The sequence below is a fragment of the Rhodotorula toruloides genome (genome assembly GCF_000320785.1).
Source record: "Rhodotorula toruloides NP11 unplaced genomic scaffold Scaffold1, whole genome shotgun sequence".
NCBI classification, from domain to species: domain Eukaryota; kingdom Fungi; phylum Basidiomycota; class Microbotryomycetes; order Sporidiobolales; family Sporidiobolaceae; genus Rhodotorula; species Rhodotorula toruloides.
Genome location: NW_015622961.1, coordinates 617,273 through 638,433, shown reverse-complemented (window position 1 = coordinate 638,433; position 21,161 = coordinate 617,273). Strand labels below are relative to the sequence as shown.

At 62.6% G+C, this 21,161-nt stretch overlaps 7 protein-coding genes across 7 annotated transcripts; 3 read left to right on the top strand and 4 right to left on the bottom strand.

The window, feature by feature from the left end:
* Positions 1-225: 225 nt before the first annotated feature.
* On the bottom strand, positions 226-1,575 carry RHTO_00260 (L-xylulose reductase; the record flags this gene model as incomplete). The annotated part of the gene is made up of 10 exons (XM_016413944.1): positions 226-388; positions 455-531; positions 593-646; positions 706-821; positions 880-907; positions 964-988; positions 1,043-1,096; positions 1,155-1,303; positions 1,358-1,392; positions 1,449-1,575. 10 exons carry the CDS (start codon positions 1,573-1,575, stop codon positions 226-228), a joined length of 828 nt encoding a protein of 275 aa, XP_016276951.1.
* A 309-nt stretch (positions 1,576-1,884) lies between these two features.
* Positions 1,885-2,396, top strand: RHTO_00259 (ethyl tert-butyl ether degradation EthD family protein; the record flags this gene model as incomplete). Its single annotated transcript, XM_016413943.1, has 2 exons — positions 1,885-2,270; positions 2,330-2,396. The coding sequence occupies 2 exons, from the start codon at positions 1,885-1,887 to the stop codon at positions 2,394-2,396; spliced, it is 453 nt and encodes a 150-aa protein (XP_016276950.1).
* Positions 2,397-2,974: 578 nt separating this feature from the next.
* RHTO_00258 (3-dehydroshikimate dehydratase) lies at positions 2,975-5,687 on the bottom strand (the record flags this gene model as incomplete). Its single annotated transcript, XM_016413942.1, has 9 exons — positions 2,975-2,994; positions 3,071-3,197; positions 3,316-4,196; positions 4,261-4,344; positions 4,413-4,746; positions 4,810-5,007; positions 5,079-5,414; positions 5,481-5,557; positions 5,618-5,687. The coding sequence occupies 9 exons, from the start codon at positions 5,685-5,687 to the stop codon at positions 2,975-2,977; spliced, it is 2,127 nt and encodes a 708-aa protein (XP_016276949.1).
* Positions 5,688-7,431: 1,744 nt separating this feature from the next.
* On the top strand, positions 7,432-11,819 carry RHTO_00257 (calcium/calmodulin-dependent protein kinase kinase; the record flags this gene model as incomplete). The annotated part of the gene is made up of 4 exons (XM_016413941.1): positions 7,432-8,785; positions 8,845-8,961; positions 9,021-9,796; positions 9,867-11,819. 4 exons carry the CDS (start codon positions 7,432-7,434, stop codon positions 11,817-11,819), a joined length of 4,200 nt encoding a protein of 1,399 aa, XP_016276948.1.
* A 231-nt stretch (positions 11,820-12,050) lies between these two features.
* Positions 12,051-15,916, bottom strand: RHTO_00256 (tuftelin-interacting protein 11; the record flags this gene model as incomplete). The annotated part of the gene is made up of 9 exons (XM_016413940.1): positions 12,051-12,429; positions 12,489-12,614; positions 12,674-12,933; positions 12,997-13,321; positions 13,386-13,651; positions 13,706-14,152; positions 14,217-14,445; positions 14,506-15,564; positions 15,630-15,916. The coding sequence occupies 9 exons, from the start codon at positions 15,914-15,916 to the stop codon at positions 12,051-12,053; spliced, it is 3,378 nt and encodes a 1,125-aa protein (XP_016276947.1).
* A 154-nt stretch (positions 15,917-16,070) lies between these two features.
* Positions 16,071-19,176, top strand: RHTO_00255 (pre-mrna-splicing ATP-dependent RNA helicase DDX23/PRP28; the record flags this gene model as incomplete). Its single annotated transcript, XM_016413939.1, has 8 exons — positions 16,071-16,148; positions 16,224-17,490; positions 17,549-17,713; positions 17,767-18,287; positions 18,341-18,492; positions 18,554-18,665; positions 18,725-18,987; positions 19,047-19,176. The coding sequence occupies 8 exons, from the start codon at positions 16,071-16,073 to the stop codon at positions 19,174-19,176; spliced, it is 2,688 nt and encodes an 895-aa protein (XP_016276946.1).
* Positions 19,177-19,347: 171 nt separating this feature from the next.
* Positions 19,348-20,799, bottom strand: RHTO_00254 (chromatin SPT2 family protein; the record flags this gene model as incomplete). The annotated part of the gene is made up of 4 exons (XM_016413938.1): positions 19,348-19,444; positions 19,502-20,346; positions 20,403-20,720; positions 20,794-20,799. 4 exons carry the CDS (start codon positions 20,797-20,799, stop codon positions 19,348-19,350), a joined length of 1,266 nt encoding a protein of 421 aa, XP_016276945.1.
* Positions 20,800-21,161: the final 362 nt, after the last annotated feature.

The following is a 21,161-nucleotide window of genomic DNA, read 5'->3' as shown; positions in this document are numbered from 1 at the left end:
ACCGTTGACGTGCTTTTCACTTTTGCAACGCGCTCGATTACTGCCCGCGCAGTCCCGCTGTCCCTTTTCTGATAATGCTCGTCTCGCTTGAGGGCTGAAGCTATGTCGCGCTTTTCCTCGCTGGCATCCAACCGTCAGAACATCTCGCAAGGCGCAGAAAGTTGGCTCCAAACGATCCATTGCCACCGAGACAGACATCGTTACAGACAACGAGAAGATGCTCATTCAAGCCTGAATGTAGCCCGCGTCCATGGCCAAGTCGGTGCCGTTGCAATAGTCGGAGGCGTCGCTCGCGAGGAAGAGGACGGCTGATCCAACTTCGTCGACTCGACCGAAGCGAGGCCAGGGCGTCTGACTGCGGTAGTTCTGGCACTTGCTGGGGTCCGCGCTGTTCGAGGAGGAGAAACTGTTACTTGACGGTGTTCAAGCTGTTGAGAGGGGAAGCGAAACGCACAGCTCCTGAGCGTTGAGCGCTGTGGCGATGATGCCAGGACTGACAGTCACGCATTTGATGCCTTGACGACCGTAGTCCTGTTCGATGTCAATGCGAATCAGCTGCAAAGGCGCTCGAGGTAAACGCGACCAAACGTACGACGGCGAGCGCACGATTCATCGAGATGAGAGCGCCCTTCGAGGCGCAGTAGGGCTGTGTCGAGGTGTGACTTCAGCGTCCGCATGAGTGCTATCGTGGAGGAATGAACGCACGGCTTTCTCCGGAGCGCCGTGGTAGGCGGCGTTCGAGGAAATGGTTATAATGGTGCCGCGTACTCCGCCCGAGCGACTCTCCTGAGCGAGCATGGTCGGGATGACGGCACGGATACCTGGAAAGAGTCGGATGCATCAGCTACGGCGTCGAGGAGGGTGGGCCAGCGAACGGACCGAGAAAGACGGCGTTGACGTTGATGTTCTGCTGAGCGGGCTTCTGCTCAGTATTGGCGGACGCAGGAGAGCCAACAAAGTTACCATGACGAGCTGCCACTGTGCGAGACTGTCGTTGACGAGTCAGCCTCGAGCAGACGTGAGGGGAGAGGCGGAAACTCACGTCGCTTCGTGCACAGGTCCGACTTTCCCGAGGATGCCAGCATTGTTGACCAGGCTGTAAGAGCTGCGTCAGCGTGCGAGCGAGAAGGAAGAAGCAAAGGGCCCTCGCTCACATATCGACCCGGCCAGTCAACTCGAGAGCGGTCCGCATGACCTTCTCCCATGTCTCCTCCAGCGTCACGTCGCCCTGTACGAAAGCTGACTTTACCCCGTAGTCGCGCTGAACCAGGTCGTGCGTGTGAGGAGCGTCCTCCTCGAAACCCTGACAGTTGCGAAGGTCAGCTTGTTTCGCTCGTACCAACGGACAGCGACAAACTTTGGGCTGGCCGGGCTGTAGGTCGACGCCAATGACTGTATGCAAGGATCGTCAGCTCGTTCCGAGGTTTAGAAAGGGCAGCAGAACGTACTGTCAGCGCCGCATTGGGCGAGTGCGACCGCGATGGCGCGTCCATTGCCTGTCGACGAGCCGGTAACGATGGCGGTGCGGCCCGACAGGTCGTAGGGCGCAGAAGCGGTGGCTAAAGCGTGCGGCATTGTATGAGCGGAGTGTGGTGAAGAGGAGCAAGGACGAAGGGGCCGCTTTCTTCCACTCTCTCCTTCGACTTCCGCCGGGGCTCCCCCTCCTTTCTCCCCGAGCCCCACGCGGAGGATACACCGACCGCAGGTCGCCCTCCACAGCGGCAAAGAGGAGGAGAAGCGGTCCACCCGCTCAATTGCCCGTCTCCGTCCGTACGCTAGCCTTGTTCCGAACGTTCCGCCGTTTCGCTTTCTCCTTCGCTGCTGTTGCTTGCTCTGCCTGCTCTCCACACGACCGCTCCCAGACATCCCTCGTCAACGCTCGCCATGGTCTTCGTCGTCCTCATCACCGTTTGGCGCAAGCCGGGCATGTCTCCCGAAGCCTTCTACGACCACTACGAGAACGTCCATATGCCGCTCATCCGCCGTCTCGCCGGCGACAAGATCCCTATTAGCCACAACCGTCTCTACGTGACGCGCGAAGGACCCGACCTCAAGGAGCGGATGGTCCAGGAGGCCGAGTGCGGCGAGGGCATCAGCTACGACGCCGTCGCTGAGCTGATCTTCGAGGACGAGGCCCACAACTTGGCGTACTGGAAGACGCTTTACGCGCCGGAGACGAACGGCGCCCTGACGGAGGACGAGTACAAATTCATGGACCGCTCGAAGCTTCGCATCGTCGCCATGAAGAACAAGGAGCTCATGATCCGCAAGTGGGTCGCGGCTCCGTCCGTGACTGCATTGTCGTTGGACTGACGACGTTGCTCGACAGCGATTTCTTCCCCGGCAAAGACGACGTCAACAAGTACGGCTTCCTCCCGCACGGCAAGTTCAACTGAAGGTGCGTCTTCGCTTCTCTCGCCCGCGGTGTTGCGGCGTTGCGGGTCTCGCTGAAGCACTATCCTCAAAACCGCAGAACACGAGCGAGCGAGGCGCTCTTTACCTCTCCGTTCTCGGGCCCCTTTCCGGCTTCAAGAGCGTTTCCCCGCTGTTCCCCCGTGCATTCCCTCCGACACTCTTGTGTTCAACAGCATCTGGAACTCTGTACGGCCTGGAATCAAGCCCGTCAGAACATGTCCTGCTCCGGAGAGTCTGCCTTTCGCGCTTCCGCATCTCCATCTGGCAAGCTGGGACGTGCGAGAGTCTGCATCGTGTTGAGCACTTTGCTAGGTCAGTGACTCAAGTCTCCGGAGTACGGCACACTTCAGATGACCCGGCGCCGTTGCAAGCATGTCTTGCGAGAGTTGTCCAGCTAGTGCGTTGTGGCCGGAGCCCAAAGCGTCCACCTTTCCTCCCTTCCGAAGCCAAGCAGCCCCCATAGAGGACGGAGCAGCCACCTCACGGCGGCAACTCCAACCGCAAGATGAGGAACAGACGATTTTACAGTTCTCCCTCCTCCGCTTCGTTAACCTCGGCGCTACCAGAACGGAGTGATCTCTGCGGGGCGCAAGCGCGTCAGCAGTACTTCCAAGAGCACGAAGCAGTCCGAGACAGCGAATGAAACCAGACGTACCCTTTGCCTCCGCGATGCAAGCCTCGAGACCAGCGTACGAGCGCTTCGCATGCTCGGCCACGACGTTCGGGCCCTTCGCAAAGAGCGAGTCGTTGAAGACTTCGAGCGTGAAGGCGCCCTTGTAGCCCTGCCAAGATGGAATGGCGGTCAAAATCGGTCGAGGTAAGGGAAGGAAGGCCGGTAGTCAACAAAGGCGACTCATTGCGTCTGAAGAGAACAAGAAGCGGAGCGTAAAAGGGACACACCGTCGCGAGGATCGCAGCCAGACAGTCCGCCACAGGCATGTAGCCTCCGAGGAGCGACTCGTTCGGGAAGAGGCGGTGGCTCGACGACCATTGGCGGTACGGCGGCTCGTGGTCAGGGGTCCACGCCTTGTCGGGGTGTGTCGGCGCCTTGAGCGACTTGGGATCCACAAGCTTGGCGTCGGCGACCTGGCAGACGTAGATCTTGTCGCCCGGTATCAGCTTGACGAGCTTGGCGAGGCGTGAGCGAACGACTCGGATCGACTCTTCAAGCGTGTCGTGCTTGCGACCGTGGCCGGCGGGGTTGTAGGGGTTGGCGAACTCGACGGCGAGGAAGTTGAACGTGTCGAAGACGAAGCCGAGGTTCGGGCGGTTCTCGAGCTTGATCGCCTCCCAAGTCTTGTCAAACGTGTTGATGTGGCTGCCCCACGAAAGGTGCTCGTAGCCGATCTTTATCATGGGACCGCCGTCGGCGCGAGCGTAGTCGGCGGCGAGGTCGGCGAAGAGTGCCAGGTCGGCAGCGATGACGGAAACTTCGCCGGTTATGTTGTCAAGGTCGTAGCGCCGGTTCGTCGTGATGTACGTGCAGTCGGTGCGGAGGACGCGCATGAAGGGGAAGTAGTTCTTGACGCGCTCGACCGCCGCCTCGCGATCCGCCTGGTTGACGAGACCCTCGACATCGATGAGCGGCTGGAAGCAGATGATCTCCATTCCGAGCGATGCGCACAGGTCGCCAATCTTCTTCGCTGCGTGCAGATGCGCCGGACTCGGTTCCCACAGGTTCGCCTTGTTCGCACCGGGCTGGAGCGAGAGGTAGTGGAGGAAGTCGTCTTCGTAAAGGTCGATGGCTTGATGGCCGACCGCGGCGCACGCATAGAGCTTGTCTGCGCGATGTGGTTGATCGTGAGCCTGCCGAAGGGAACCGAGAAAGTCGGAAGAAGAACGCACCTTCGAGCGAGTAGTGCTCGTAGTGCCCGATGTTGACGGTGCACGTGCCGAGCTTGTTCTGACCCTTCGGAGTTGGCGGGCGGACTGCGCAGGTCCAGTCACGGTCAGCAAAGGCGTGCAGAAGACGGACAGACCTGGCCAGCAGAACTCACACGGCGCCAAACCGAGTTCCTTCGAGAGGCGGACCCACGATCCGACGGCGCGATTCGTGCGCTCAGCCAGAAGCGTACTACGCTTGCTGAACGCATCGTCGTCAAACACCTCCATGACGGTGATGCCGCGGAAACCAGTCGCGAACACTGCCTCGCTGATCTCGGTGACGGGGAAGTAGCCTTCGCCGGGGAAAGGTCGACCGTGCATGCTCCATGAGAAGAGGTGGTGGATGTCGGGCTCGGTGCAGGGCGAGTCGGGCATGGGCGGGTCGAGGAGCGTCCCGTCGCTGAGCTGGTAGAGGAAGATGTCCTCGGGCGAGACCTTGCGCAGACGCTGTGTCGGCACGGTCTCGTCAGCCAAGTCCTCAACAAGCAATCCAGTCGGAGTTGAACGCACATCAAGCGAAGCCTTGAGCGCCTCTTCCCCGCCCTCCCTCAGCCCGTCAACCGTCTCCGGACTCGCCCAAAGTAAGCTAGCGACGTGGAACGTGTCGAGGCAGAGACCGATGTTGGGTCGGTCGACGCGGTGGCAGATGTCGAGTGCCTTTTCCCACGTGTCGATGTAAGTTGACCAGCCTAGAGGTTCGTAGGCCATCTGCGTGGAGCAACGATTGGGGGAAAAGTCAGTCCTGCGACGTGGCGAGGACCGCAGAGGGGGAGACGCACCTTGATAGGCGGCGAGACCGACAAGCCGATATCCGCCAGCTCGCGCAAGTCAGCAACAAGAACATCCACATCGTCCGTGGCCTTCTCGCTCGTCTCGAAACTCGCCGGGACCTGAACCATCTCGATCCCCATTATCCCGCACAACTCGACCCAGAACTTAAAATCGTCGACGAGGCGGTCGTGTTGCTCGCGGTCGAGGAGACCTTCGTAGCCTTCGAAGGCGTCGAGGACGGCGCAGACGAGGCCGAGTGATTGGGCGCGCTGGTTGACGCGGCGAGCGGCTTCGCGCAGTGCGTCGCGCGGGTTGGAGAAGGACGTGAGCGACTTGGCGTAGTTCTGCGAGGCAAGAAGCTGCAAGGTCAGGTCCGTGGAAGAAGGCGGACGAGAGGTCGAGTTGCGCACTTCGAGACACTCGTAAGCGACTTCGATCGTCCACAATCCTGCCTTGGCGCACTCGTCAAGGATGTCGAGGATGTTGTCTGCACCGTCGGAGATGTCAGCAGAGTATTCCGTTGCGAGGAGGAAACGAAGGGACGCACGACCGGCTGCTGAACGGCCGACGGAGCGCGAGCAGATGCCGAAGGGAACAGCTTGGGGGAGAGCAGGCATCGCGATCGTGTGGTTGTGTAGCTGGGTTGGGAGACGGAGCAGCGAAAGCGAGCGAGGGAAGAAGCGGAGACTCGAAGCGAAAGGGCTGGGGCTCGGCGGAAGGGTCGGAAGACTAGCAAGCAGACAAGAGTCCGCCCGCGCGCGCTGAGCCAGCAAAGAGCCTAACCGGCGTCCAGCAGACGTCCACGCATCAATTCTCCGGCCGTGTCGGGGAAATGGGCGGCCGCTTCGTCGAGTGTCGGACGGATGGGCGGAAGCTACTTGCGCAGCAGTGGAGAGGGGCCATTGCAGACGCTCACACCGCACGTCTCCTCGTCAGCGAGTTGTCGAGAGTAAGGTGAGGCGTTTGGGGGTCCACACAGCCCGACCTTGCGCAGCTGGCGGAAACGCCTTTCACCAGAGTTTGTACGGCGTCATCGCGTGCCTCAGCAAGCGTGCAGGCGGAGACGAGGAGGGTGTCGAAGCGAGAGGTGTGGGGTTCGACCTCGACGAGCTGGACGTGCCGCTCGACCCGCTCGAGTGAGGCCGGCGGGCTGCAACTCGACACGCTAGGACCGGACTTGCCCGATGCATCGATCTGGCGCAGCCTCGCTCGACCAGAATGCCTCTCCCCACCCAACCTGAGGACGACGCGATAGACGACCGTCGACGCGCTCAGAGAGGCTCACCCGACTGCTTGACTTACGCTGCTACTCCAGTGTGATCGACCCGACTTTCTCGCTCGCCCCCAACTCGCGCCGTTCGCCCGCTCTCCCCCCTCGCGCCAGAAGGCTCGCTCTCGGTATCAACGCGTCTGGGATGGGAGGACATGGCTGAAGTGGCTCGAGCAGGCGGCTGATGGAAGGGCTGAGGAAAAGCGAGGCGGAACCGGAGTCGTGAGGCCGCTCCTTCGCCTGCTGATCCGCCTCGACGCCGGGTCTTTCTCGCTCCCTTCGCCAACTGCTCAGGTTGGGCTGAGGCTTCGCAGGACGAATGCGGCGGTGCCATTAGACTGCTCGATTAATGCTAGATCAAGAGTCGCCACCTTGAGTCCTTCGACACCGACACGCCTCTCCTCTCTCCTCCCTTTTCGCGCTACCGTCCATCGATTCGCACCCGGTCTCGTCTCGACAGCGGCAAACTAACTGCTCAGCTGTCGCTGCTGAAGCGCCCACGCATCGCTGCAGATCACGCTTCTCGTCGCTTGTATCGCCAAGATGCAGCACTTCGTCCGCTTGTACTCTCGCACTCCTCTGCCTGGCTCGCTCTGCGCCGCCTCGAACTGCTCGCCCTCTCGATGCTATTCCACGCCGCCCCGTGATACTCGGTCTCGGCGATTGGACGACGCAGGCAGTCCGAGAAAGGGCAGGGACGAGGACGAGAGGGCGAGATCCGACGTCGTCTCCTGATGGTGCGGCGGTGGTTGATCGTCGTCGTGGCAATGTACTGATTGTCGAGGCCAGTCCCAGTACGAGTCGAGTGAAGAGAGAGCGAAGATCGCGTGTTGGACGGGAAGCGAGATCGACTTGCCCTGCTTCTCTCCTCTCGAAGCAGATCTCGACTCGAGTTGCTGTGTTCACGCTGTGCTGTCCGTTCCACTGCTAGAGACTGGCTACAGCTCACAGTCAAGTCGAGCGCACCCACCTCGCCCGCTGTCTCCGCCCGCGTCTCCTCTCTCGCCCTCGGCGTCCATCTCGCCAGCACTGCACTCTCACCTCGCACGGGGACTGACGCGGGACACTCGCTGGCCGAGTGCACGAGGCACATGGCGGCTCCTCCCATCCGCCCGCCCATCGACCGCACATCCACCACGCCCGTCCCCTCCAACCCGCACCACCACACCCACCAGGCGTCATCATCCCCCTCGTCGTCGTCCACCCTCCCGCCCGCACCTCACAAGCGCATCCCGTCGTCCCTCTCGCGATCATCGAGGATAGACTCGCTCGCCGCAGTCGCAAACCGAGGAGCACCGGCGGGAGGGACGGCGGCGACGGGCGAGGTGTCGCCGAGGATGCTCACCTCGTCCCGCTCGCACTCGTCCCTCGCGAGCGCACACGCAGCTGCGATGGCACCCCAAGGACGCGGGACTAAAGGCAAGGGCAAAGCCAAGGGCTACGGCGGGGGAGGGAACGAGTCCTACGTCGTCGAGTCGTCTCACTCGTCCACACGCTCGTCAACCTCGACCACCACCTCTGCAACCACGACCACCCGACCCGCACAAACTCGATCGACCGTCACACGCGACAGGGACGGCTTCGTCGTCACCTCGCGCCCAAAGTACTGGCAACCGCCGCCCAACTCGCCCGGCCCACCCGCAATCATGGCCGCGAACCCGTTCTACCGCTCCTCGCCCTCCAGTTCGCGCGCCAACTCGCGCGCAAACTCGACCAACACGAGTGCGAACAACAGCGCTAGTTCGTCGAGGGCCAATTCGCGCGAGAGGGCGCGTCGACAACAGCGCGAGTTGGCGGACAAGGCGAGGGCGGCCCTCCTCGCTGCTGGGGCGGTCTCGCCGCCGTTGGGGACGAGGAGGGGCTCGTCGCCTGCTGCGTTGACGGGCATCGATCCTGCCAATGCGCCAAAGACGACCCTCCACCTCTCGAGCTCGATCGACTCAAAGGGTCGGAGAATGGTCAACCAGTATGTCCGCCTCAAGACGATCGGGCAGGGCAGTCACGGCAAGGTGTGGTTGTGCGCCGAGCCGAGCGTGCCGGAGGAAGGAGAGGACGACGAGGTCGATATCGACGAGGGCGAGGAGAAGGAAGAGTTGGCGGACGAGACGGAGCGCGCGGAGGGAACGAGTACCGGTCGGAGCAGGAGGAGACGGAAGCGGACGCCCTCGGAGCGCTGGGAAGCAGACATCGATGCGGGCCGAGTCAAGTACTGCGCGATCAAGTCTGTCGCGCGCGAAGGACCCGGCGGGCCGAAAGGCAGTCGGTCTCTACGCCTCGCTGCGCAGTCCAAGACGAGCAAGAAGGCGTCGACGCAGGAAAGCGGCGGCATTGGAGCGGACGACAAGGTCAAGCGCGAGGTGGCCATCATGAAGCGCCTCGACCACCCCAACATCGTCCGCCTCAAGGAGGTCATCGACGACGCCAAGAGCAAGAAGGTGTTCATGGGTGAATCGGCAGTCCTCTCTTTCGTTCCTTGAGCCGTACTGACAGCTCCTTCCGCGCAGTTCTCGAGTTCATGGCCGGCGGACAGATCGTCTGGCAGGACGACAACAAGCAGCCGACGATGACGGTCGACGAGGCGCGACGAACCTTTCGCGATGTCGTTCTTGGCCTCGAGTACCGTGAGTCGGCGCTTGCTCTTGTGAAACTTCGACTCTTGCTGACCCGCTTCGTCCGGTAGTCCACTACCAGGGCATCATCCACCGCGACATCAAGCCTGCGAACCTGCTATGGACCGAAGACCACTCCACGGTCAAGATTTCGGATTTCGGCGTCTCGCACGTCTCGGAGGCTTTGCTCCGTTGCTCGCCCGACGACGACCCCGTCTGCGAAGGCGACGACGAAAAGGCCCTGCGCAAGACGGCAGGCAGTCCAGCGTTCTTCGCTCCCGAGCTGTGCTTCCCCGTCGAATGGCACGCCGGCGGCGCGGCCTCGATTCGCGGGATGGGACTGTACGCGACCCGCGACTCGAGGATGATGATGGCTACGAACGCGACCTCCCGCTCGATGGATACGTACTTCCCCCGTGGAATCGAGGGTGCACACCTCACTCCCTCCTCAGGCGGCGCCGCCTACTCGCCTCCGACTTCTCCCAACGGCATTCCCCTCTCTAGCGTCACCATCTCCGCCCCCCTCCCTCCTACTTCGCCCAATCACCCCCGCACTCGTCCCCCAGTAGGCAAAGGCATCGATATCTGGGCTCTGGGCGTAACGCTCTACTGCCTCTTGTTCGGTGACACGCCTTTCAACGCGAGGACAGAGTACGAGTTGTATAACGTGATCGTCAAGGAGGGGATCAGGGTCCCCGAGCGAATGGGAAGGGAGGGACAGTGGACGGGGGTTGGGAAGGGGTGGGACGGTGCGGGAGATGGAGTCGAGGGGAGGGAGACGGTCGATTTGTTGGGACGCCTGCTCGAGAAGGACCCGACCAAGCGCATCACGCTCGAGGAAGTCAAGGTGCGTTTTGCGGGCTCGCTTTTCGTCTCCGTGCTGCTCGTCGTGCTGACTGCTGCGACAACGCCCACAGAAACACCCCTGGGTCCTCCGCAACCTCTCGAATCCCGAGTCGTGGCTTCGCGCCACCGACCCAGCCAAGATCCACCACGTCACCATCACGGACGAAGACGTCCAGCACGCGACCCAAGAGCGTGGCCGAGTCGCCTCGATCCCGCCTATCCGCAACCGCCCCGGAATCCGCCGCGCGCTTAACGCAGCGCTTGCCAAGTTCCCGGCGTTTGCGAGGATCAAGAGTACCCGCACGTCGGCGAGTACCAACTCGGATGAGATGGTCAAGGGCGGTGCAGGGCGGAGGTCGAGGAGCAAGAGCAACAGTTCGGGCGGGCACGGGTTTGGCGGCGCGTGGACGGCGGAACCCTCACCTGCGCTTGCGTCGACCAGCGTCCCGTCAACGACTGTCAGTCGCCAGCCTAGTGACGGTGGAGGCGCGCCGCTCAAGTCGGGCAAGAGCAAGCATTCGTACGAGCACGGCGTCGACCTCCGACGGATCATCTCGGGCAGCGGAGCCCACGAGAGCAGCTCGTCAGGCGCGCCGAGGAGTCCGAGCCCTGTCCACGGTCACCGCGGCGGATGGGCAGCTCGTCGCAAGGTCACGCCGTCCGACTCGCCCTCGGGACCATCGGGACCGACTTCGCCCAACCCGCTCCTTACCTCCGGCTTTCCCGAGCTCTCGCGCTCCGTCTCGACTTCGTCCATCATGGGCAGCGGCACGACAAGCGGCAGCCGATCCGCCTTCTCGAACCACTTCTTCAGTCGCAAGCCTTCCGACTCGGACACGACCGGCGCCAAGTCGGCCAACTCGTCCATCCCTTCGCCTGCAGCAAGGTCATCTGGCTTCTCGCCCTCACCGTGGGCAGGGTCCGACACCGAATCGAACGCGAACGGCAAGAGCGGCCGGTCCATCTCGCGCATGCTTGGACGGCTCAGCGGAGGAGACAAGTCGAGCGGCGCGACGAGCACGACTGGCAGCATCCGCTCTCGCAGCGATGCTCGCGAGCGCGAGTCGAGTCGCCAGCTCAGCGGGTCGACCGAGGACAGCTTCGATGCCGGTATCGCGCCTGGCCTCGTCGAGCGCCTCGAGGCGGCTGGTACGACTCGCGACCAGTACGACGCGCTCGGACGGCTCGTCGTCGGCCGCAAGGGCAGTGCTGGAAGCACCAGCACGCACAGTCGTCGCCGAGCATCCATCGCGTCAGGCAGGTCCGCCGCTCGCGCTGAACTCGACGCGACCGACGGCGAGATCGACCTAACCGAATTCGAATATTCGGACTCGGACGATTACGACGACGACGATGACGACCTCGACGACTTCATGCGGCCGCCCATCGCGCATGCGGACCACTTCTCGGGATGGAAGCAGGACTTTGGCGACTTCAAGTTCGGCGTCCGCTCGCCCTCCGACGACGCCAATGTCGGCCGAAGCGTCGTCGAGGACTACGCTCTCTCACCGGCCGGTACACCGCCGACGGACGAGCTCGACGCGCTCGAGGAGGAGGACGGCAAGATCGGTACCGAGTCGACTCCTTCGGCAGCTGCAGCGAGTCGACCTCACGTCAGCCCCTTGCGCGACTTCCACGTTCCCTACGCCGACGCAGTCTCCTTCCAGCTCTGCCCGCTCGACATCGAGGAGTACATGGCCACGCCTCGCGGCTCTGTACCCGTTTCGACGCCGAGCGGTGCCACCGCCACCTCTGCCACCTCTCCCACTCCTCTCGCCATCCCACCAGCCATGCAGCCCGTTGACTGCCCACCTCGTATCGACACCGGCCGCGCGCACTCGCCTCGCGACGGGTCCATACGCGGCGTCTCGCTCGACCCGCCCAGCCCGCGCAAGGCTCACCAGCCGGCGCTCGGTCAGTGGGACGACGAAGACTGCGATGGGGAGGAGGAGGAAATCCTCGTCGTGCCTCGGCGGAGACGGGCGGCGACTCTGAGCGGCAACCCTCCGACTTCGCCTCGTTGAGCCGTCCACCTCCACTCTTTCCCGCTCTCTCGCGCCTGCATCCTTCTTTCAGCATCTTTCCGGAACCGCACCTTCTGCATCAGTAGACTCTTCCGCCTGACTCGCTCGTCCCTCGTTCCACCCTCCATGTCGCACTCTCCTGTACATTGATCGCGTCTCTCCTTTCACTGTTGATCAATTACTAGCATCTCATTGACTCGAATAAACGTGCATGACTATGAGGGAGACACTCTACTGAGCTCCGCCCGCCCGCTTGATCATCTCGTCGACGCTGATCGGACTGTACTCCCCTCCCTTCTCGGCGATCCAGACGACGTCGTCTTCGAGGTAGACCGTCACGCCGCCCTTGCCCTCGATGCCCTTCGAGACGCGGAACAGCGCCTGGCCTTGCGGGGCGACCTTGCCGGTCGGCAGAAAGACGAGGTTGGCAGCCGAAACGATCTCCTCGACGACGGCACGGAAGGAAATGTCGTCGACGGGCTCGGGCGGGGCAGGAGCCGTCGAGATCGGCCGCCGGGCAGAGGTCGTCGCCTTTGGCGTGGTGGCAGCGGATCCAGCGGACGGCGTCGAGGGCCCAGCGTGCTTGGGCGTGAAGTCGGGCTTCTTGAGCCTGATGGAAGCGCCTGGGTTAGGACCTAGTGCGAGCAAGAGAAGGGAAGGGAAACACACCTGTACTTGACATCCTCGCCGAGCGCCATCGCTTGGTTCATCAAGTCGAGACCCTTGCGGAAGCCGCGCGACACTCCCGACAGCGCAACGACGTCGTCGGGGAAGTAGGACTTCCACCACGAGTACCTGCGCACGACGAAGCGAGTCAGCTGAAAAGTCGGGAAAAGGAGGGGCTGGCGACGCACCACTCTGCCACCTGTTCCAGGTTCACCCCGTCGCTCGTCAACCACAGCCACAACGCCTCGCCCCACTTCGGGAAGAACTCCGCCTCGATGAGCTGGCTCAGCATCGAGTTGCGCAAGAGCGGCTTCCATGCGAGGACGGCGTCGATGGGGCCGAGATCCTGCTGACGAGGGTTGATGACGAGCGACGTCCGTACGAGAGAGCCAAGCTGAGGAAGGACATGCTTCAGGAGCAGCGTGTCCCAGTCCGACTTGGCGAAGGCCTGCAGCTCGCGTCTCTTCGTCAGTGAAGCTCCAGGTAGGGCGAGAGGACCGGCGCGACTCACGTCCTTCCAGACTTCCAGTCCCTTCGGAACGCCCTCCTTCGGGCGCCAAGATGACTTGACCCAGCTGCGGACCTTCCGCTTCGCCTCGTCGAGAACCATGTCCATCCGCGGACCCGCATGCTCGAGCCAGGGAAAGACGAGGGTGTGCAGAGCAGGTGCTGAGCCGCGCTTGAAGGCGGATGGTGACCAGTCGGCGATTGCGGCGGACAGTTTGGGGAGGACGAGCTGGTCGAGGATGTTGTCGCGGAGGAAGGAAGGGAGGAGAGGAAGCCAAGAAGTGTACAGCTCGACGGCTGCTTGAGGCTCGGATGGCAACCAGGCGTTGCTGCAAGACGTGCAGGTAGGTCAGTATGGGCCGCGAGGAGGATGAAGCAGAGAGAGAGGCGTACTTGACGGCTGATCGAACCTTCGGCAACCAGACTGTCCACATGAGCGTCTCGTACGGCGTCATCTGCCGCTCCGACTGTCTCTTGCGCGCCTTGGCTTCGTGCTCCGCCTTCGCCTGCTGGCCGTACACGTCTAGGTCGGTCGACGATGCGCTGAAAGTCGGCAAGGCGTTTTTGTCGATAAGGAAGAGCTTGCGGAACCGCTTCAGCTGCGATACGGTGTAGGCGGGATTGCTGAGCGGGTCCCACGACTGCCACAGCCGTCGAAGCTGTTTGAGCGAGAGTCAGCAACGATCGCTTTGAGCGCGTCCACGCGAACTCACTATTGGCGCAATAGCGGCGACGACCACTTCGTCCAGCCCAAGCTCCTCGTACTCCTGCGAAAAGGCGCCCAGCAGTCTGTCGAAGTCGTCCTCGTACCGCCCGAGCACTGCTTCGGGCGCAACAGTGTCTTCCTGACTCTGCAGCGCGCGCAGCAACTCGAATGCTTCTCCCTCCTTCTGCCTGACCCGCTCGACACACTGCATGACCTCCTTCAGCCGCTCAATCTTGCGCTCCTGCGCCTCGACGAGCTGCCGGACTCGCGCTTCTTCCTTCGCGAGGTATGCTCGGCGTTGCTCAACACCGGCGCCTTCGCGAGCGAGTGACTTGAGAGACGAAGAGAGCGTCGAGCAGAGCAGGGTGAGGTTATGTCGGAGTTCGGGAAGTCGAGTAGGGTCCGCGGAGGCGGCGCCGAACGCGGGAAGTGACGAAAGGGACTGATTCGGAAGCTGTGGAAGCAGCGGCCTGGTCAGCATGCGCCCCTGGAATGTAAAAAAGGAGGTCCAGACGCACTGCTTGACCGGTCAAGTCGACGAGCAGCTCCTGCTGGAAGCCGTCGCCCTCCTGCGTACCCGACTCGGCGACGATCTCCTCGTAGGTCTTGTACTGCGTCTTCTGTTTCTTCTCCTTCTTCGGCTTGGCCGATTGCCAAGCTGAGGCGTGCGCGGCGTGCTTCTTCGATGCGGCTGCTGCGGCTGAGGTCGCCGCGCCCCCTTCATCCTCGTCGACATCTCCGCCCTTCCTGCGGGATAGTAGGGCAAGGTTAGATCACGCACAGCTTGAATGGGGAAGAAGCACTGACCGTCGCCGCTCCTCCAGCAACGCGCCCTTGCTCCGCTCTCCGCTCTTGATACCCTCGCCCTTCCTCCGAATCTTCTGACCCTCGCCAACAGGCGTCACAATACCCTGTCCTTCCTTTCCCAAACCGCTTCCGCTCTGCCATCCCATCTTCTCCAACAGTTTCATACCGATCGACCCGGAGGCGGAGAGCGACGCAAAGTGCTTCGCTTCAGAAGCGGATAGCTTGGCCTTTGGCTTTGAGGCGAACGACGATTTCGGTGCAGATGGGAAGAAAGAGCGACGTTCGTGCGAGTCGGAAGCGGCGGACGGACCGGCTGGTGCGGGAGAGACGGAGTGAGGTGCGGGAGAGGCGGTTCGTGATGCGTCGGCAGAGTTGGGGAGCGACTCAGTGACGGTTTCTGACGGTGAAGAGGGCGCAGGACCTGCGAGTTCGGCGCGCAGCGTGTCGACGAGGGACTGGTGAGGTCTCGCGCCGATACCGCCGCGTCCTTGGCCTGCTGAGGGGCCTGAGCCGATCCCGCCGCGAGCACCGAGTCCCGCATGAGGCGTCGACGCTCGCTCCATAGGCGAAGCTGCGCCGCTCGCTGGAGCGGACGAGTCGGACGCAGCCGTCGCAGCGGCGAAAGCCAGCGGTTTGGCGCCAATCCCTCCTCTTGCACCGATCCCTCCTCGTGCACCGATCCCTGCGCCTGATCCAATGCCACCTCTTCGTGCGCCGAATCCTCGAGGGGCGAATGCGAGTGCCGAAGCGGGAGGTTCGTCGACTACGGGCGGAGAAGGCGATCGTGGGCCAGCGAGGCCGGGGACGGGCGGCAGGTCCTCCTCGTCTTCGCCCCTCGCTTCCGCCTCCTCCTCGATCTGTCGGGAGACGATATCTTCCGCACTCATGACGCTTCCACCGCCATCCTCGTCCGCTGAAGAATCCCCTCCTAGCTCCATCGCTACGTCTTCCTCGTCCGAGCGGGCCGCTTCGATGGCGAGAGCGGTAGCTAAATTGTCGACGGGGGCGTCTCGATCGCCCGACTTGGCAGACGCGCCGGCAGCAACGAACGTCTGGCCCCTGCAGGAGGACGAAGTCAGGGGGAGTCAGCTTCGACTAGGGAATGCTGGCAGCTCGTGACGCACTTGAGATAGTCCGTCTTCTTCGTTCTTCCGCCTCGTGAACTGCCAATCCCGCTGCCGCCGCCCCTGGGCTCCTCATCTCCCTGCGCCCAGATGCCGTACGTCGCGTCTTCCTGCGCCTCTTCGCGAGTCCGCTTCTTCCCGCGTCTGCCATACGGGTTCGCAAAGAGCTCTCGCTCGGCTGCAATGTCCGGATCGTTGATGTCGAGCGAGGGGTCGTCGTCGACGTCGGATGCGGAGGACGAGTCGGAGCCGTCGTCCTCGATCCACTTCTGCTTGCGGCGAGCCATGGCCTGCAGTTCACAGCGAGTCTAGCGTGCCGTGCACCTGCAGCACAGTCCAATCTGAGCGGAGAGCCGTTGTGTACGGAGCGAGAGAGTTGCTCGCCTCTCTCTCATCAACAAGTCACCCGCTGACACACGCCACACGCTCGCTGGGCCTGCTATGCCGCCTCAGAAGACTCCGCTGTCCGTAGAATCGCTACTCGAACAGCAGCGCAAGGAGAAGGAGGAACAGTCGCGCGTGAGTCCACTCCCCACCGACTCGCCATTCTCCGTTCTCGCTGACACGGCGCTCTGTGCGCGTGTACTGGTGCAGCCCAAGTTTCTCTCGAAGCAGGAACGACAAGCCCTCGCCCTCGCAAAGCGGGCGGCTGAGGTCGAGGCGGCAAAGGATCGCGAACTTGAGGCGCAGAAGCGGCGCGATGAGCTCGAGAAGAAGGCCCGCGAGGAGGCGAGGGACCTCTACTATCAACAACAGTCGTCGTACGGTCAGCAGAATGGAGCTGGGCCCAGCGGCGGGCGGAGTGACGGACAGCAGTTTGTCGGGTACGGAGGGCAGCAGCAAGGAGGGCTGAACTACGGATCCGCGCAGGGAGACCAGTACTACGGTGGTGGACGAGGAGGTTACGGACCCGGCGGGCGAGGGAGAGGACGCGGACGAGGAGGACTGGGATACCACGGCGGACCTCCCCCTCCTTCGGGACCTCGAGGAGGCGACGGTTACCAGGGCGTTCCGTCTGGTCCCTCGGGACGAGGAGCTCAAGGTCGAGGAGGAGCGCGAGGAGGCGGACCTGGACGCGGCGACGATCGATGGGCTGGACAGCGAGGACCCGGTCCTGCTCTTGTCGACAGGGATACGGACGTGCGTGGCGGCAGGGTGCCGAATGCCCAACCAGCGACTGGCGGAGCGATGGACATCGACGGCACTGCTGGCGGAAAGGACCTCGTCGCAGAACCGATGAAGGTCGACTCGTCGACTCCGCCTCGGAACGCCACCGAAATGCCGCCGCCTCCTCCACCTACCACCGGCGACGCTCCTCCTGCACCTCCTTCCGATGCGCCACTTCCCCCTCCTCCTGCCAAAGAACCGTCTCCCACGTCGAACGGCAAACTCACCCTCGCCGAACTCGCCGAGCTAAACGCGCTGCAGAGGGCGTCATCATCTAGCGTCCCTGTTTTGAACGCCCAGCTCAACGCCGCTCGCTACCTCGGCGCGAAAGCGCCGGACAAGCGTGTCAAGCGCAACAAGAAGGGTCCGAACGGCGGACCTGGACGAGTCGACTTTGACTGGGACAGGAACGACGACACCTTGGCGGACGAGGTCGACCCGATCTATGCGCCTACTGCTGCGCCTGTCGTGCCAGGAGGCCCGGCGGCGAGCAACACGCCTACTGGACAGTCGATGCGCGTGACGCTCTTCGGTCGAGGACGGCTCGCCGGCTTTGATGCGGATGTCGAAAATATAGGCGGGAAGAAGACGAAGGCTGCGCTGGACGAGCGGCATTGGTCAGAGAAGAGCCTCGAAGAGATGCGTGACAGGGACTGGAGGATCTTCAGGGAGGACTTCAGCATCGGCGCTCGTGGTGCGTCACGCTCGCTGCTTTTCGCATTGTCACCCAGCTGACCAATTTGTTTCTCCAGGCGGCCACATTCCTCTGCCTCTGCGGTCTTGGAAGGAGTCGAAGATTCCGCAGCCGATTCTCGAGGCCATCGAGGAGATTGGCTACAAGGAGCCGTCGCCTATCCAGCGACAGGCTATCCCTATCGGCCTTCAAAACCGCGACATGATCGGAATCGCCGAAACAGGTGCGTTCCCTCCAACGCCGCCCTAACTTCTATGCTCATCTTGTCGTTCGCAGGTTCCGGCAAAACCGCCGCCTTCACCATCCCCATGCTCGCCTACATCGCCCGCCTGCCGCCTCTCTCGGATGAGAACCGCTCGAAGGGCCCCTACGCACTCGTCCTCGCGCCGACTCGCGAGTTGGCGCAGCAGATCGAAGCCGAGACGAACAAGTTCTGTCGTGTGCTTGGCTATCGCTGTGTCTCGATCGTCGGTGGAAAGGCCATCGAGGAGCAGCAGTTCAACATGCGCGACGGCGCCGAGATCGTCATCGCCACGCCCGGTCGTCTCAAGGACTGCATCGAGCGCAGCGTCCTGGTACTAGCGCAGTGTACTTACGTCGTCATGGACGAGGCCGACAGGATGGTCTCGCTCGGATTTGAGGACGTCCTCAATTTCATCCTCGACTCGCTGCCGGTCAGCAACCTCAAGCCCGACTCGGTTGAGGCGGAGGATGCGAACAAGATGACGATGTCGCTCGCCGCACCAGTCGGCGAGGAGAACGAGGTCGCGCCCAGCCTGGCGCTGTACCGACAGACGGTGTGTCGTTTCGTTCGGGCCCAGCGAGTCGTCGCTAACGAACTCTCCCGCAGGTCATGTTCTCGGCAACGATGCCTCCCGCTGTCGAGCGGCTCACGAAGAAGTACCTCCGACGACCGGCTGTAGTCACGATTGGTGTTGCTGGCCAAGCCGTCGACACGGTCGACCAGCGCGTCGAGATGATCAATAGCGAGGAGAAGAAGAAGTGCGTTGCGGCTGACGTTCCGTTCCTTTGCGCGGTCATTGACCTCACTTGCCTGCCGCAGGTCTCGCTTGATCGACATTCTCAACAACGGCGGTTTCCAACCTCCGATGATCGTCTTCGTCAACCAGAAGAAAGGCGCAGACGTGCTGCAGAAGGACTTGCAGCGCGCTGGCGTGCGTCCAGTTTCTCCCTCTGCACTTATCGGTCTTCGGCTAACGAGTTCGCTTCGCAGTGGAATTCGGTCACGCTTCACTCCGGAAAGAACCAGGAGCAGCGAGAAGCAGCGCTCAACTCGATCCGCAATGGCGAGAACGACGTCCTCGTCGCGACCGATCTCGCAGGTCGTGGTATCGATGTGCCGGACGTCTCGCTCGTCGTCAACTTCCAGATGTCGAACACGATCGAGGCGTACATTCACAGGATCGGTCGTACCGGTCGTGCGGGCAAGACGGGTACCGCCATCACCTTCCTTTCCGACGCCGACGAGGAGCTCTTGTAAGCCGGACGCTGGTCTCCTGCTCATCTACACCTCACTGACGCGAATACCCCTGCAGCTACGACCTCAAGCAAGAGATCAGCAAGTCGCCGGTCTCGAAGCTCTCGCCCGATCTCGCTCGTCATCCCGCCGCGCAGTCAAAGGTCTCGTCCGCGATGAAGCGGCGTGCTGCAGAACTCGACGACTAGAAGCTTGCTACGATGTTATAGGCTCCCTCGCGCATCGTCAGACCGGAAGGTGCGGGAGAGAATACAACAAGGAAGAGAATGGCTGCGGAAACGACAAGCGGAACGACAATGCGAGTGATATGCGGCGAAAGCATATGCGAAAAGCACGCAAGGTGCGATGCGACAGACGCGTTACTTCGAGGACTGGATCTTGCGCTTCTTCTTCTCCTCGGCGTAACGGCGGAGGCGCTCCTGCTCCTCCGCATCCTCCTTCGCTGCCAGACGTGCACTGTATATGCAGGGAGTCAGCGCAAGGTCGAAAGCGAGATGCGGAAGGTGCGCGCACGCTCTGCGCTCCTCGAGCAGGACGTCGGCACCAGTCGCCTCCATGTCGCTGTCATCACTGTCAAACGCCCGCTCCCGCGCGACGTCGGCATGCCTATTCCGCCCCATGAGACTCCAGATCGCATCTCGCTGTGCGCTGTTCAAGCCACGCTCCTTCTCGTAGCGCGATCTCTTGCGTTTGCGCTGCTCGGTAGAAGAGGTCGACATGTCGCTTTCGTCGTCCTCGTCAGAAGGCGTGACTGACCGCGCTCGTCGCGCGGGCTTCGTCTTGCTGGCGGGTCGCGCAGGCGCAGGCGAGCGACTAGCCGACTTGATGGTCGTGGTCGCAGCGGCAGCAGATGTTGATGGGGCGGACCCGCCGTGCCTCGCCGCCGCCTCCTTCTCCTTCCTCAGCTTCATGTCCCGCTCAATCTCCTCAACTGTGCGGTTGTCCCGCTTGACCACGTTGAGCTTCTGCGGCGCGTCCGAGAAGCCCGCCTTCAGACGGTCGCGAACAGAGCCGCCGGCAGCGCCCGGCGCAGAGCCGGTAGACGACGTCGAGGATGTGCGGGAGAGTGCTGCAGAGGATTTGGCGGTGACGGACTTTGGCTTGGCCGTGGCGGAGGAAGAGGTAGTAGGGCGAGACGTGCTCGCAGTTGGGCGGGAAGGGGAGTCGTCTCTCGCGGTCAACTTCTGCTGGAGCTTAGCGAGAGCGAAACCGCCGCTGGATGGCTCGTCGTCGCGGAACAGAGCGTCGTGCCGCTTCCTCGCCTTGTCCTCCCGATGAGAGACGACTGTCTTCTCCTTCGCTTTGCCCTTGCCCTTCGCGGCGCTCGTCGACGAGGCGCCAGCTTTTGTCGCCCCGTTCTGCGCAAGCAAAGTGAGTTTGGAGTAGGCGGAGCAGGCTGAAAGGCCGAACACACCTTCGCCTTCCCTTCAAGCAAGTGGTCGTCCTTACCATCCGGATCCAGCCCAAGCTTCTTCCGCTCCTGCTTCAGCTGCCAGAGGTTCGTCGTCTTCGGCAATGCAGCCTTCTTCCGCTCGGCCTCCTCCCGCTCCCTCCGCTCACGCTCCTCGCGCTCTTTCCGGCGTTGAGCGGCAAACCTCTCTTGCTCCGCCCGTTTCCGCGCTTCTGCCTCTTCGGCTGCCTTCTTCGCTGCGAGGCGCTCCTTCTCCTGCTTCGCAAAGTCCGCCTGCTGTTGAGCGGTCGTTGAGGCCGCCTTCTTCAGGAGTTCGTTGAACTGGCCAGGTGGGACAACCGGGCGTCAGTTGCGCCTCTAGCTTGCGGTGTGTCTCTGCTGGAAGAACACGCACGTTCATTCCTAGGCCTCCCGCAGCTAAACAGGCCACGTCGCAGTTTAGTCGTGTGCGGCGTCGAAGGGTAGGAGCAGCAAAGCGCAAGCGGGCAGAGCGAGCACGAACGGCGGTTCGTGCAGGTGCGTCGCAGAGAGCGACTCGGCTGCTTAGAGCGAGTGCAAGCGGAATGAGGCGCGGTGACGAGGACGAACCAGCACACTCTCGAGAGGTTCGTCCGCACCACACAACTCGCTACCCGCTGAAGTGCCGCCTGAGTGCTTGAAACGCCCTAAGGAAGCTCTTTATATCCGCTGCTAGCCTTACCGAGACCTGAAACGGCCCTCGCCCCGCCCCTGCGACTTCATCAGCTCCAACGGCTCGCTCGA